Source organism: Vigna umbellata, chromosome 3 (genome assembly GCF_029865625.1).
Source record: "Vigna umbellata cultivar VRB3 chromosome 3, Vumbellata_1.0, whole genome shotgun sequence".
NCBI lineage: Eukaryota > Viridiplantae > Streptophyta > Magnoliopsida > Fabales > Fabaceae > Vigna > Vigna umbellata.
Window position 1 is genome coordinate 27,782,759 of NC_142167.1, and position 16,351 is coordinate 27,799,109.

At 32.7% G+C, this 16,351-nt stretch overlaps 1 protein-coding gene and 1 long non-coding RNA gene across 13 annotated transcripts; one reads left to right on the forward strand and one right to left on the reverse strand.

The window, feature by feature from the left end:
* Positions 1-762: 762 nt before the first annotated feature.
* Positions 763-8,530, reverse strand: SAC8 (SAC domain-containing protein 8). Of its 3 annotated transcripts, none has more exons than XM_047322475.2 (20): positions 8,208-8,530; positions 7,671-7,745; positions 6,935-7,062; positions 6,744-6,835; positions 6,370-6,460; positions 5,636-5,692; positions 5,428-5,461; positions 5,177-5,257; positions 4,985-5,091; positions 3,504-3,590; positions 3,322-3,399; positions 3,014-3,078; positions 2,741-2,839; positions 2,528-2,627; positions 2,334-2,442; positions 2,182-2,254; positions 2,004-2,097; positions 1,825-1,911; positions 1,291-1,357; positions 763-1,194 (listed from the first exon to the last, which is right to left on the reverse strand). In XM_047322475.2, exons 1-20 carry the CDS (start codon positions 8,368-8,370, stop codon positions 1,067-1,069), a joined length of 1,815 nt encoding a protein of 604 aa, XP_047178431.1. In that variant the 5' UTR covers positions 8,371-8,530; the 3' UTR covers positions 763-1,066. The 3 variants fall into 3 exon arrangements, with proteins under 3 accessions (XP_047178431.1, XP_087966680.1, XP_047178432.1); XM_088110554.1 differs by having other exon boundaries at positions 6,370-6,427; positions 6,639-6,835; XM_047322476.2 differs by having other exon boundaries at positions 6,370-6,427; positions 8,208-8,529.
* A 2,634-nt stretch (positions 8,531-11,164) lies between these two features.
* Positions 11,165-14,249, forward strand: LOC148202160 (uncharacterized). Of its 10 annotated transcripts, none has more exons than XR_015784661.1 (8): positions 11,167-11,398; positions 11,531-11,624; positions 11,720-11,823; positions 12,245-13,019; positions 13,101-13,230; positions 13,346-13,443; positions 13,844-13,939; positions 14,014-14,249. It is a non-coding gene; the product is annotated as an uncharacterized LOC148202160 (long non-coding RNA). The 10 variants fall into 10 exon arrangements; XR_015784660.1 differs by having other exon boundaries at positions 11,535-11,823; positions 12,245-12,266; positions 12,383-13,019; XR_015784657.1 differs by having other exon boundaries at positions 11,535-11,624.
* The last annotated feature ends 2,102 nt before the right edge of the window (positions 14,250-16,351 follow it).

Here is a 16,351-nt window from a genome sequence, read left to right on the forward strand (position 1 = left end):
TCTCTGAATTCACCACGCTTTTTTAAGAGGATCCGATTGAACATCTGTGTAAGGGTATGGGGAATTATCTACAACTTATAGCTTCGTCGATGATGTGTTTTATATGCTTTACTGAGGGTTGGAGATTTAACTATGGAACATAATATATCTCTATAAGCTTGGATAACGAACACTTGGAAGTTTTGGCCTACATATAAAATCATCAAGAATTTAACTATTGCTTGATATAACCTTCTCTGATAAAATCACTTTATGCTTAATAACATAATTATTCATCTTTTATATTAATTTTCGTTGATATAGCCTCTGATTTAATGTCCAGTGCGGAGGTTGCATTTTTCTTCTTTGTACAATAATTCCTGACGTAGATTTTTAAACATTATTGAGATCATAAGGTTCCTTATTGATAAAAATAATACTTCTGAAGTTGATTACACATACAAAGTTTATTTGGACAAATTTGAACTTAATATAATTAATATTATGTGCAAACTTAATGCCATTACTACTTTAATGCATACTACATTTAACAATTAATGATCAAGATGTACAACACCCTCTTGCTGGAGACATAAAGAATTAGAAGATGTGGCACAACTTTAATTTCATAGAATACCATCAGGAAACCCAAACAATATAATATATTATGTAATAGGACACATTTATATTCGTTATCATTAAAATTTATCCACATAAATATGATTTAATAATTCTATACAACTATAAATCGTCCTAGTCTTAACATAATATACACACAAATGGTTTAAAATGTGGGCAAACCAATTCACATCCATCCATACCATTTGATAACTAATATGGGCTACTTGTGTGGAAAGTAAATACTAATGTTCATAACACCCCCTTAAATCTTTCAACTTTGAAAAACAATACTCTCTTTTTTCGGTTTTGCCAACCTAAGACATGTCTAAACTTTATTTTTTGGTTTTCACATAAAACAATTTGCTGTCTGAAAACGAAATATTGAACAACACAAACATTATATGTACAATCTCTGGAACGAGACTACACAAATTTTTACTCTCGGTTCAAATGCTCGTGAATTATATTACAGGAGACCACACAAACGTGGTCTTGAGCATAGATGTCTTCCATTAGCTTTGACAATTGCCATAACACCAGCAGTTATTCCAGCACAGAGTACAGAAGAAACATAGTGGTGTGTATTTCGGCCAGCTATAAAATAAACATGAAAATTAGAAAAATGAGAAAGAAAGAAGAAAAAGAAACAAACATCCCTTTTTGTGAGATGCAAGAAACACAATTATATACCTTGCTGTAAAGTGAAGGTTGTTGCTGTCAAACCTCCAATTATCAAAGCTGATGCAACAGGGAGATACTGCATGTATACAGTTTTCCATAAAACATGTTAATGAAGTGTGATGTAATTTTCTGTCCGTAAAAACTATTTAAATTTACATGTGCTAAAATGGCTTGTCGAATTAGCAGTGTGTATTCTTTCTATAACGAATTAGTACACAAGAACATATGGTGAAACAATCTGTTTTGTCATCAAATCATCACATAACTGCCAAGGATCAATCAATGGAACAATTCACTTAAGCCAAAACATGTTCTCCAAAAACGGAAACAACTTCTACATTGTTCCATCATTCTACCATTTGGTGCTAGGTGAGATTATTGACATCCTAGATGATAAGGTCTCATCCTAAGCCAACCTAGATATGATAGGTTTATTTGATGAATACGTGCGACTATATTTTTTTCCAACCAGTTCAAGGTTGTCTTGTTTGCTTTCCAGGATGTTGGGTAGGTAGAAAATAGAAAGATGAGGCCCTGACATACCGTTAGAGGTTCAAAGTTATTTGACTGGAAAGGAGAAGGAACGTTTCTGCTGACATTATAGTGACCACTTATGAGATCAAGCGCATCCTGCAAAAGATATGAAACATATATAAGACCTTTGAGAGTGAATTGCCTCTGTTTAAATGAGTAAAAGTATAATGCACACAAATGAAGATTGCCTGCCGAATTCCATCATGGAAGTTATTCAAGTAATATCGGGAAAGCGCGCTCACTCCATCTTTAATCATTCCAGATATTGTTTGTTTCCCATATCTGCACATTATTTCCAGAATGTATCAGTATCACTGAAGGGGGAAACATAGCAACACAGGACTTTCAGAACCAAAAGTTCCATACCTAACTAAGTCCCCTTTTAGGGCATGAGTCCCAGCATACTCAAGGCTTATCTCATCACCTTGCTCTGCCCACACTAAATAAAGTATATAGATGTCAAATAAGTAGCGCAATGATTTATAAAGAAGGCAAGAACCTATCAGGAAATTCCTTACATATTCTAAATTTTCCATATTCTTCTTCGAACATTGAAATGCACTCAGAGTAAGTCAGAACTCCAATCCTCTGCAACTGAAGATTTAATGATTTCTGGGCCAGATAACACTACAAATAACACAAAGATAATCATATCAGAAACGGATTAAGAAAAGAACAAGTCCTAGCATTCAATTATTCCCTATCAACAAACCTGAGTAACATTTGTTCTATCAAGGGAATCAATGCAGTTTGCTCTGAAAAGTCCTCTTTGGTCTTCTAGTACATTTCCTTGTCTATCTATTAAGAAGTATCTGCTCAGCTGAAATAGAAATAATTAAAAACCTGAATTATAAATTTGCTAGTATACCTGGATTGTGGCAACTAGCTATTAAATTAGTTTATAAAACTTAATTTTTTCCGTTACCTTTGTTTTTCAAAATCCTCTGAGATTTCATCATATAGGATTTTCAGATTATCAAAGTTTGAACTCCCACAGTAATGATGAAAATCAAAAGGAACATATCTGCCATAATCCATTATAGTAAAAATAGAAAGTTAAAAGAAAAATGAAACTAGGACACAGAACAATCAAGAAAACAAACATTTTTAAGCTATAATACAGCCAAAGAAAACTTCATAATTTCATGGATATAAAACAAGTGTATGCAGAAAAAACAAATTATGATTAAATTATCACCTCGTGTTTTGCTGCGTTTGCATTTCAGCAGCATATGCAGCACTTAGTTGACCTTCTTCACCATGCTATTACAGGGAAAAAAATTGCTCAAAATAATACGCAAAAAAGTAACAAGCAATTAGAAAGGGAATATAGGATGTAGAAAATGGTTGATGATTATTATATCCATAAGGACGTACTAACCAAACTCAGCCAAACTTAAAAATTTGGGGCAAAAGAGGGATTATGGAAAGAAAAAGAAAATTTGCAACAAATCTTAAAAATCATTTTGTTGGTTTAAATAGAAAGAGAGAAGAATGAAGCTATACTTTATCAGTAAGATCAAGTGCTACAATCTCTCCGTATCTTTGCATGAGATCATGGAAATGACGCTCCACGATCTTGGGCTAGAAGAGGAGTGGAAGGGGAAAAACAAGAAGAAACATGTATTAATTTCAGTCGCGTGATAAAACTGTTAAATTGCTGGCAGAATTGAGAGGTAAAAGTATACCGTTTCCTCGTGACTAATAACCCTAAGGTGCGGTTTATAGCTTAGATCAACGATCTGCTCCCAAAGAATAGGAATTGAACCTCGAACCTGTGAAACAATCAGTTGAAGTACAAATCACAAATTGGGGATATTGATATTTGTGTGTATGTGTGTGTGAACAAAGTGAAGCATCCCTAGGATGGAGTGGTTTTCAGTAGCCATTGCAGCCAGAATAGAAAATTTTCACGTCCAATTGCAGTACTACCATGATAGGCTTCAAAAACTAATATGTACCCCTGAACCAATATTGTTTAGAAATATATTGAAAGTCCCACATCGACTAAAAATAAAACTAATTTAGAATATATATGTGAGTGCAAACCTTACCTTACAAGTTCGTTTTGTAAGGTTGAGTTAGACATAAAATCCACTACTTAACATGCTATCAAAGTCCACTTCTTAACAAAATATTTGGGAAAAATTGTTAATTTCACATTTTCTATGTTCCCTATGTTTTAACCTCAGTTCCAAGACCATATTTTTTTCCTGTGTTCCTGTCTTTCTTCATCCGTTAGATTTCCTAGTTCCCTTTATGCTAATTTTTATCAATTTTGGTATGTTCTTTTTCTACCAATTTCATCACCATTCATATTTTAATTATGTTTTTGTTGCTCCAAGATTAATGGCGATTGTGTGTAAACTGTGACTTATTATGTATCATCATTTTTTCTGAGTATTTATTTATATGTGTAGTATAAATTATTTAGTTTGTATTTTAATATTTATTATTGTTAATGTGTATAAATGTAATTGATTATGTCTTTAATAGATTATTTTATACCTTTTATAGATAGCTATAAGGAATCCCCGGCAATTACTCTTTGTAAATTGAAAATCTCCTATAATCCCTCTCTTTATTGCATATCTCTTATAATCTCTCACATTAATGTAAATATATGCTATGACACCAATTTAACAAAGAGAGGTTGTAGAATACAAACAAGCTTTTCCAAACAAAGAAATTGTGCCATATAGTATGTTCTATTTTACCTTGATATTTTGACAATTATTGCATTCATTCTGCTTTCCACTATATCAGCTTCAGAACTAGTTGCTATATATACATACACATACTTCTATTTGTATGAATACAAAAGCACTGTTAAATTACATTGGCTAACGATACCTAGATGAAGAAGTACTACGGAACCATTATCCCTACCGAAAGTAATAGAAAATTTTAAAATCACCAAATACACAAAGCTATGTTTGTAACGCAAATATAATAGTGAATCTCTATATTTTGCACATTATATTACTTATTATCTATATTCAAAAATTTGAAAATTCATGAAAATACAGCACTCAAAGTCCTTCAGCATGTTTGGCAATAGTACAAATTCTCAGAAACACGGACAACATGATAATAAAAAACATAATCAGCAGTGCAAAGAAATTATTGAAAGGATTTGCTGGAAATACTGATTAATGTATAGTAATACCTGCAAAAATGAGAAGTTGAATTCTTCAGTTTCAAGCAACTGTTCGGTTTCAATAAAATTAGCAGTGTCACCTTCAAAGTTAGCTCCTCTTCTCCACATTCTTGTTCCTACGTCATCATATTGCCATATTATAATGAGCTTTTTTTACAAACATAATAACTTCATTATAAGAAGCTTTTTTGGACATTGTACCTAGACGCCGTGTACATCTCCTTGAAAATAATGTTACCATAGCATTTGAATTTTTCAGCTTTAGCTGTGCTCTTTGGAAGCTTAAGCCCAGTTAAGGGGGAACATAGCTGGCTTCTTAAACTAAACAAATGCTTCATTTTTATCATATTTTTGGTAAAGACAGAATGTGAAGAACATATGCACACAAACACATAAAGAGAAATGGGGCAGGGAGGGGAATTGGAGCAGAGGCAATTTAAACTTCAGGATATTCCCTTGCATTATGGGCACGATGAAACTGTCAAGCTGCCATCATAAAGATAGTTGTTAGGGAGACTACCTAATGATCATGCTAAGAATGAAAAAAAGGAAGCTCATTGAAACTTTAAACCCTATTTCTTCATAAACAAAATAGTTCCCTTTACTAATACTAAAAACATTTCTACTTCATAAATAGGAAGAACTGCCAAATGATCTAACCTTATACTCAATAAGCTCTTCCAAAAGATGTTTGTTCCAGACAAATCGAGGGTCAGCCTGAAATACAAATAGAAAATTGTAACCTAAAACTTTCATCAAGTTTCTACTAATAATTGCATTAAACAGTGCCAATGCGACCAAGAAGCCTTTATTTGATCTTTCCTATTCTACAATTAAATGCATCAGAGAAATGGTCCAACAAAAATCATGATAACATGTTGATTCTCCCAAGGGTCAAGAAGTGTGGAAGAGTACTACAAATAAATAAAGGTCGCTATCCGTGACTTGGATATGGATATTCTAAAGCTAGTCCACCAAGCCACAAAGGTGGAGCTTCAACCTCAAAGAAGGGGGGAATACAAGGTCCTTTCATCCAAGCACTTCCCAACCTTGGAATAAAAAAAGAGGTATGCAGGTAACCACTCTCTTTCTAATCCTTCTTCCTCATCATTTCCTTTAAATGATAAAAAGAAGTGGACCCAGAAAAACCCAAATCCTCCTCCCATCAACATCATTCTTCTCAACCTTTTTCTCAGACACATTCAACAAAGCACCCTACTAATATTACTAACTCTATTTAGTGCTTCAAAAACTATCCGATTATGAATTATCAGAATATTGAAGAGAAAAGCCTCACTTTATGGAGATATTATTTGAAGAAGTAAATTTCAAATCACTTAACAGTGGATTTGATAACAATTATTCCCAGAAAATCAAGAAATATGTCAACTAACCTGCTTCCAGATTGGCTTACTTGTCCACCCATCTACTAACTTGCTTCTTCTCTGCAAGCTGGTGGACATTATATTTAATGATAATATCAGCCTTGGCATGATATGAATAAGATATGAATTAGGGTCTCAAACTTCTCCAGAAAAACTTCTAGAAAAGAAAAATAAGAAAAAAAAATGAAATAAGTTTCCCATAAACTAATTTGCAGAAGTTCTCCTTATATAACTTATCTAAAACATAATCTTTAACTTGTGATAAGAACTTATTTTACCTTACAAAGAAACTCATTTTATTTTTCCTTCTAGAAGTACTATAGATATTTGCCCAAATAATCCCTAAGATGATAATAAACCAGCAATAAGTTAGTGATTCATACTTTAATGTAATATCTGTTTCGTAAGAATAGTACAAGCCTGGCATTGACTCCACTACTTTTAATAGGTTCAAGAAGTAAGCTTCATCCTTTTTCTGCAGAGAGGTAGTATAAGAAAGATGTATCATGTAAGCGGATCACATATATAGAATTTTAGTGATGCCTGAATGATTTCTGACTTTATAAATCCTTACTTCTTGGGCAGTTGAATACCTCAAAGCATCATTACATGCAAGTACTCTCATGGACATCAAGCGATACACCGGAAAACCAAGGAAACTTCCAACTTCCTTCCGAGAGGTTATTACAATAGCATACGTTCCTATGTCCATGCACAAAACATTGAGCCTTAATGAGTATAAATGAAGTAATGTTGTTAGACTGAATGTTTACTGAAAACAAGTTGAGAGTTCATCTCAATTCTTTTTACTTGCTCGGCTTCTTTACTCTAAAGCAGATTCAAGGAACATGATTTAGTCATGAAGAAGGCAATATATTAGACATGCACGCTTAAGAAGAAAGGTGAAAGTATAACAATTGATGAACGGCTTCATTAACCAAAAAGACATTACTATGTACAAATATTGATTTGGAAACGGGGATTGGATTTATTTTTTCCATGGCCAACAAACATCTCAATCAAAGTTCATCAGAAGGAATAGGACCGGTTTAGATGTTAATACCATCCAATCTAGAGCATCTTCACATGCAAAGGGACAAATGAGTCAACGTGAAAACAAAAGCAAATGCAAGAATACATAAAAAATCAACATGGTAAAAGAAAAAATGTTCTCCAATTCAAAATAACCATTTTTTGCAAGAAATATACAGTAGTGCCATTGCACGGTAAATTTTGTCTGCCTGGAAGGCTTCTGGAACAGTTTTATCATAAACGAACTCAAGATAAAAGTATATAAGCATATCTACTACCTACAACCAATCTTATGGTTCCCACCACACCATAAATTGTACATGTCCTTAATGGACTTCCAGAAAGTGTGTCACCTGCAAAGAAAAAAAAAATCAGAACAACGGAAATCAATACAACAAAATGATCAATTTCAAATACTCTATTCATAATATGCAACCTAGCCTACATGGAGCTGAAACTAAATAAACAACTAAGATCCAACCAAACCTGAGAAGGTAGAAACAGTAACCTTTGGCTATAACTGATTCATAAATGTGCAAGTGAATATACTCAGGACATAACACTACGCACAACATAATCTTCCCTTTTTCCACAATGACAACCAACTAAACCAACTTCCACAAGTTCACTAAATAAGCATCATATCCACAATTGAACAATATATTCATCAAATTCCAAGTCCCCCTCAAAACAAGTTTCCTCTTTCAAAATAACTGAACTTTGATCGACAAGCAACAAAGTTCAGACACATTTCCTGCATTCTCTGAGCAACCAATCACTAAGTGAAGAAACTGAAGCTCAGAAAAGAAGATTACCATCATCAAGTAAATTGATGTTGCCATCAAGACGGTTAATCCGGAAGCCCTGGTTGGGGGATAGATGGGATTTGATCACGAACTTGTCCTGAAACTCGAGCAGTTCCAGCTCATCGTAAAGCTTGAATCTTTCAGGTGAACCCGGAGGGAGTTCAATGTCCATTGTCGCAGAATTGCAGAAACAAGACAACCCCCGAAGAAATTTGGCCTCACAACTTTGTTAAGACACAATATGTTGTGCTATGATGAGAAAATCACAGGGACCAAATGAGTATTTGCTCTTCAACAACCAAGAACAATTTGGTGACTTTCTGTAGTAAATTACAATCGTACCCTCTCCAAATATTCGTAACCCAATATTTTATTCGTAAACCAGATGAACAAGTGACGTGTTAGGTTTAATATATTACAAAATCTAATCATTCATTTTTGTCAAGAATCCTTCTGCACCAATTAAGATAAAACAACAAATTAACAATTAATTATATTAATATTTTGATTATATTTATTCTATTTTTGGAATTTAACTATTAATATATAGTACTATATTACTTAAACAAAGTTGTCAAATCATTTTGTTTTATGAATTGTCGAAGTAAGGTTGGTTTGTCAAATGTTTTCAAAATACCTGAACTTAAATAAAGCAGAAAAAGAAGAATTAGCATAACTGAAAAGTTTTGAGAAAATAAGTTATAAATCCAAAAACTAATGTAGTTTTAAGCTAGAATCTAATAATACATAATAAATAAGATGTATTGTAAATTTATTGTTTAGTAAAATGAAAACTATTAATAATACATACATTGTCGTAAAAAAAAATATTGCTAACCAGTAAAAATCACAATGTGACTTTTTAAGTTAGTTATCTGGAAGGTTTTTTTAGTGAAATGATCATTCAAAATACTAATGGATGGATATAAATGACAGTTTTTATAGTTTCCCAATGGATTGAGATTATTTTTTTAATTCTGTTCCGTGTCCATTTTTTAATTATCAATTTTGTTTATAAGATGTATTTTTTGGATCAGTTTAAAAAACATATAATTATAACATTGAAGTTAGTTTTCTAGATATAACTTAATTAGAAAATCAACTTACCAGATCATTTATAAATACAACAACCAACATTAAAAGCATCCTTTGTATATTGTTTTTGCCTGATTTAAAATTTATTATTTTCTAAATATCACCTGCAATTAAAGTGGTCGATGTACTAATTTTTAAGCAATTTTAAAGTTTTTATGCACTATATAATTTTTGTTTGCAATATAAATATTCTTTTTAATGTAATTAACATAAATTAGTATGATATTCTTTTAAGCAATCAAGAATGTCCATATGAGAATAAAAAATTGTGTCATACATGATAAATCACTTTGTACACTAATAATACTTAACTTAGTAAATGAGTTGCTTAAATGAGCATAATAGATGCTTTAATAAAACATTTAGACATTTTGTTTGATATTTTATTTAATCTTAAAGCTATTTTTAAATGCATAAAACAAGCCATTATATTTTTCAGTTCTTTATTTCATAACATAACATCAAGAGAAGATGACAATTGTTTGACTGAACAAATACATGAGTAGAAATAAATCATTGAAGTAATGTCATTATAAAACATTAAATTATGTTACTTTCAAAATTGTTGAACTACGTGGCAGTTCTCAGTTCCACACACACAATAAATAAATATATATATATATATATATATATATATATATATATATATATATATATAAATAAACAGTTCATTGATACTACGTCTGACATTTGAAAAATTATAAATTGATGTCAAGTTAATGCGGTAAATAAAAACTTTGGTGAAATAAAAAATTAAAAAAAGTGAATAAAATCAACTTTCCAAAAGGAAATTAGGTTTAATACATATTTTAGTCCCTTGTAGGGTATGTTCAAAGTTGTCCTCCTTTTTTTCAAAAGTTCATTAACATCCTACTTCTCGCAAAAACGATGCACGTTAGTCCTTTTTGGTTACGGCGTTAAAAAGACTAACGGCACAGCTGCCCAGTTGGCAAAAACCTGATGAGTTGTACAGTTTTGGTTGACGTGTTAAATTGAATTGCTGATTCATCCTGAAAGCAAAGTGATTCATGGTTGTTTTTCCCAAATTTAAAAGCAAAGTTAGGGTTGTTAGTGATTCGTGCTACATTTGTTCTCAAATCTAAAAGCAAAGGTTAGGGTTCTTGGAGATTCGTGCTACTGTTGTTCCCAAATTTAAAAGCAAAGGGTTAGGGTTAGGGATGACTTCATCACAAAGTTGTTCTTCCTGTTCGAAAGCAACGTCCAAAGAATTTTCGCAATCCTCACACGGTGTTGTTTCGAGGGGAATTGGGATAACCCCTATTTGCCACTGTGATGATATTGCTGTAATGAAAGTTGTTAGAACTTCAAGGAATGCTGGGAGGAAATTTTGGGGATGTCGTCATTACAAGGTGTTTTGAATACCGTAGTGACTTTTATGTGTATTGGATTTTATGTGTTCATACATTTTTGTGTTCTTGGTGAATAATAGGGTCGATTTTCAACTGGGATATCATGTAATTTTTTCAAGTGGTGTTCTGAGGACAACGCTGATGATAGAGATGGTACAATTGTGAGACAAAGCAACAGGATATGTGATCTGGAAAATAATGTCAAAGAGTTGCAGAGAAGGATAAAGTTCTTAGTTGGAGTTGTGTTTGCTGTTATTGTGTTGAACATTCACTAGTGCAAAATAGACTTTTTATAGCGTCTATTTATACCTGTTCAAATTCATCAGGTATAAAAAATAATACGGTGGCAAAATAGTAAATAAAGAGAACTTTTTTACACCAGTTACTCTAAAAATAGGTATAAAAAATAATATAATGGCAAAATTGTAATAATAATAAATAATAATAATTTTTACACCTATTTTACTTAGAACCGGTGTGGAATATTTAATATTCTAGCCACCCCTTCTATTCACAATTCACTGCGCTCATCTTCTTCTTTTTTCCTCTTGGTTCTGCATTTCTTCATCTTTGCTTCACATCTTCTCTTCTCTTAGTTCTCTCTGGCGTCTTCTTCTCCTCCGCAAGCTCCTTCGCATTGATGGCATTGATGGCAGAGTTCAAAACCGCCAATCCGCGACTCTCCGATCTGCTCGTCAAAACCCTTGTGCTCTTGGACCGCACCTCCTCTAGAAGGTTAATTCCTCTCTTTTGTTATGTTTGGGCGATTAGGGTTCCACTTATATAATGATAGATGTTATTATTTCCTTGGTATATAAAATCATGGCTTGTGAAGCATGGCCTCTTTTTGATCGAGTTTCTTCTCAGCTAGGTGGTGGATGCCAAAAATTTGCGCTTCCAGCTTGATGAGCACCGTGGCTCATCTTCATTTCCTGAAGCATATTTTCAGATAGCATTTGCGGTAAGTGTTGATTATATTACTGGATATAGGAGGCAAATTGCAGTGGATTTCGCCTGACATATGCTCCAGGACCATAATGACCGAACCTTGTGCAGTAAGGATTTGGTTGATAAGGCTTTAAAGAGAAATAGTGGAGACAATTTGTCTGCAGTTGTGATTTGCTTCCAGCAGCAACCTCCTCGCAAACTTGGAGACAAGGGTATCTTTGCATGATATATATATCATCCTAGCAACTCATACAGTACTCAACATTCAATTTAGTCCTTGGATATTTAGAGTCACTATCTCTGCCTCATTCTTGTTACATTTCTGCAAAAGAATCAGATAAGAAGATAAAAAAAATTGAATCATACATTATACGTTACGTGTATAAATGCATTTATATAGAAAGAGAAATTGTGCCAGCTTATCCTTAATTATACTATTGGTACCTATTATAGAAAGATAATGCCTACTCAAGTTCTTTGGCTTGATTCTTCACGGCATTAGCAACCTCTTTGGCTGATTGCTTTGATGGCTCATTTAGATGGAGCAAAAATGTTATATTGTCATGCAACATTGTATTTGCATTTTATTAGAACTAACTATAATTATGCCTTTTCTTATCCCTTTGTTTTCAGATTGTCATCAAGCTTGAAAAAGGTCTTCCACCCAATAATTATATGTGCAACATTTGCAGAGCTATCAGCAATTGCTTTGGTTTCTTTCCAAGTCCTTTTTAATGTTATAGAGCAAACTGATTTTATGTTTTGCCCCAGGTCCCTACTGTTCTAGTTCAAAAGTTATTTAATCAAATTTTTCAATACATCAATGTGGAACTCTTTAATAGGTAAACATGTCCTTTTTCATTCAATCCTTTTTACAGTAATGGACTAATTATAACTCTTTAATCTGATTTGAAATCTGATTGTAGTATTGATAGCTTCTTATTCTGGTTTGGGAAACTAACTTAGGAAAGAAATTCTGATGGACGTGAGGGCAGTAGCTTGTATGCAATCAGATTTTGTTTTCTGCTGGATCCATGCTTCAATGGTTTTAGTTTTTTTGGGTTGTGTTGTGTGACTTATATGTAGTGTTATCTGTGTTGATGAGTGAGCAGGGAAATGAATTGCGGTATGGTCCAGACAGAGTGAAATACTTGGGACCCTTTTCGGCTCAGACTCCCTCTTATTTGACTGGAGAATTCCCAGGGGACTATGGATGGGACACTGCTGGATTGTCTGCTGATCCTGAAGTAAATAATCTTATATACTGATTACTTTGTTTCTTCATCTGTAGGTGGTTATATCTTTTTCAAAGATCATTCTCATCTCAATTCGACCAAGCACAGAAACTCTAGGAAAACTTCCTGGCACTAACTTTCTGGTAGACAAGACTGAAAATCATCATCACCAGGTTAGTATGTCATATATATGCATCTGTTGGCACTAACTTTGCTTCTTTTGCTTTTCTTATTTTTATTTACTTTATTTTTAGGGTGTCACACACGTGATTTGCTGCACAGGAACAATAGCATTTCCTTAAAGCATTGATTTACTGCAGCATTTGATGTCATAACTAGAATGCAATAGAAGATTAGTTATCTGAAGATTCAAGAGTGGAAAATGTAAGCATAATACTGATGCCTTTTACTGAAAGTTGCCTAAAACATATTCTTCATCTACTCTTCATGCACTTATGGATATTTTTATTTTAATTTTGACTAAGTTTTTAAATTAAAGATTGGGTTGGAGTGAAGAATCTAGTATATGCATTGCCTTCCTCACTGAAGAGAGTTGTTCTTGTGTCATATGACCAAATTCAATGAATTGCCATGGAGGTAAGCATACCTCATTTTGCTCTTCTTTATTTTGTCGATATAACTTTCCTTCCTGCTTATGCCAGACCCAATAATTAGAAGAAGAAGAAAAAGTAAAATATAACTTATGTTATTTATAATTATTGAGATCTATTTTAATAATTAATAAATAAAGCGAGGATTAGAGATGTATATTATATTTTGGGTACACTTTCTTTTCTCTGCTACGGTCTTCAATTATAATGTTCAAAAGATCTTTTTATTTTAAAAGAAAGTGTAAAACTAAACATCATAGTAATATTGAAGTCCAGGCCTTCTTAAAACTTCCTCTTTGTCATCTTTTATAGTTTACAATATAAGAGTTTAGATAAAAAGTTCTCCAATTTAATTAAATTTTTGAGAATCATAATTTAACTTGTAGTGCTCACGTCAACTGGGAAGCTTTGAGTGCGGATATTATGTCATGAGGCACATGCAGAAAATTATATCTGCAAATGTCGTTGACTCATGGAAATTGGTAACGTGAACATTTTATAACTAAGATTTTAAGCCATTAATATTATAACTTTACTCAAACTATTCATTGTGTAGATATTTGATGACACGTCTCCAATGGAACAACATGTCATAAAGGATGTTCGGGAGCAGTGGGCTACATTTTTTTTAACCATTTGTAAATGATTGGATGTTTCAATATTACATTTTGAGTTTAGGAACTATTTTATGTGTAATATGTTAAGAAACTATGTTAGGTAAATATAGTTAGGAACTTTGTTAAATAAATATTACATTTTGATGTGTTAATGAAAACAATATTGATTATTTTACTTGTTATTGATTATTTAAACTGTATTGTGGGATTGAATCTTATCCAGGATTATTTAAACTGTATTCTGGGATTGAATCTTATGCAGGATATGGATAGTAGTACATACAAATAAAATATTTAAAAAAAATATCATTTTTTACACCAGTCAAAGCCACAGCAGGTATAAAAAGTCTTATTTTTTACACCTATTATAGCACCAATAGGTATAAAAAGAAAAACTTTCTCTAACTAAATATAAGACTTTTATACCTATTATGCACAACACTGGTATAAAAAGTAAAACTTTCTACACCAATTTAATAGTAGGTATAAAAAATTGTAAACTTTCTATACCCCTTGCTTCTATACCTACTCCAAAATAGGTATAAAAAGCCTTTTTTAATAGGTATAAAAAACCATTTTTGTACTAGTGATTATGACATTGTGGCTGTGTTTAGCTTGATCTTAGGTGTGCAATGTGCAATGTGCAATGTATGTTTTGTTCGTGTAATGGCTTAGGTGTTTAGCTTCATGTTTTGTTGATGTAATATCAGTTGGTGCTGTAATATGAGTGAATAATCTGAGTTCGTGCAATAAAGTTCGTTTTAGTCCCCCCTACGTTTTAAAAATGTTAAATGTGGTCCCCCTTTCCTTTACAAATTGTTCAAGGTGGTCCCTCTTTCCTTTAAAAATTGTTCAAGGTGGTCCCTAACGTATATGACTGTAATACATATTAGATACCTGACAAAAAACAAATATAATTACATAATATCACTACTTCCAAATATCACAACATAATATCACTACAACTATAATAACATATTTAATTGAAGTGCTTAATAGCACTACAAAATTAAAGTGCTTAATAACTATACAACATACATAATTAAAGTGCTTAATAAGAGTACAACATGCACTTCAACAGGACCTTCTACACCAACCTCAACCCCACTACCCTCACCACTCTCTGTAGGCCCTTGACAAAGGTAAAGAATTTCATTCTCATTTTCTACAACCATTGCTTCACTCACTTTATGTACAACATACAAGTTGACTTTCCCCAACAATTTTCCCACATTCATCATGTTCATAGCTCCTTTATCGTCATATAGCTTATATAAAACATGTTCAATATTGTAATATAACTCATCTACTTCAATGTAACCCAAATCTTTAAGTGAACCTACTACTCCAAAATAGCTCCATGTATCGGGGTCAATGTCTCAATAACATATCTCCCCACTTATATAATTAAAGGGCACTTCCTTTATCAAGGTCCCATCGTGGTGGACCACTACCTCAAACCTATCGTTAGACATCCCTACACTGCAAATGGAAAAGGGGGATCACTCATTAACTTAAATTAACACCATGGGACCAATTTCAACACCCAACGCCAGTACTTTTTCCATAAACCCCCAGCACGCGACAAATATAATCATATTTTAACCCATTCCACTCATTACAAAACAAATACAGAATCCACCCATTAAAGACAACATAAGTAAGAACACTAATGCGATCAGTAACTATAACAACAACTTAAGTAAGAACACTAACCTCACCAGCACTGACGAACGAACCACGCTCTTCGACGAACCACGAACTTGATTTCACCAATAATCAAAATCTGGACTCTTGAAAAGTCGATTGTTGAACCCTAAATCGCCCTAAAATCGTGAGTTGATTTTACCCCAAATGTAATATCGCTTTAGTTAATCCTAAAATTATTTTTAACCCTATCTTTTAAATTATTTTAAATCATTTTAAATTATTTTAAATCATTTTAAATCATTTTATTTTAACACATATAATGAAGTCACAGTGCCACCACAACCAAAACTGTACAATTCATTAGTTTTTTGCCCGTTGGGCAATTGTGCCGTTAGTCTTTTTAACGCCTTAACCAAAAATGACTAATGTGCATCGTTTTTGCGAGAAGTAGGATGTTACTAAACTTTTGAAAAAAAAGAGGACAACTTTGAACAGATGCTACAAAAAGAGAGACCAAAACAGGTATTAAATCAAGAAATTATAATGAATGATGAATGCTTAATACAATAATCCACCTTCAAAAGACACATGGTATGTAGAAAATTCTCTTACAATAAATCCTCATGT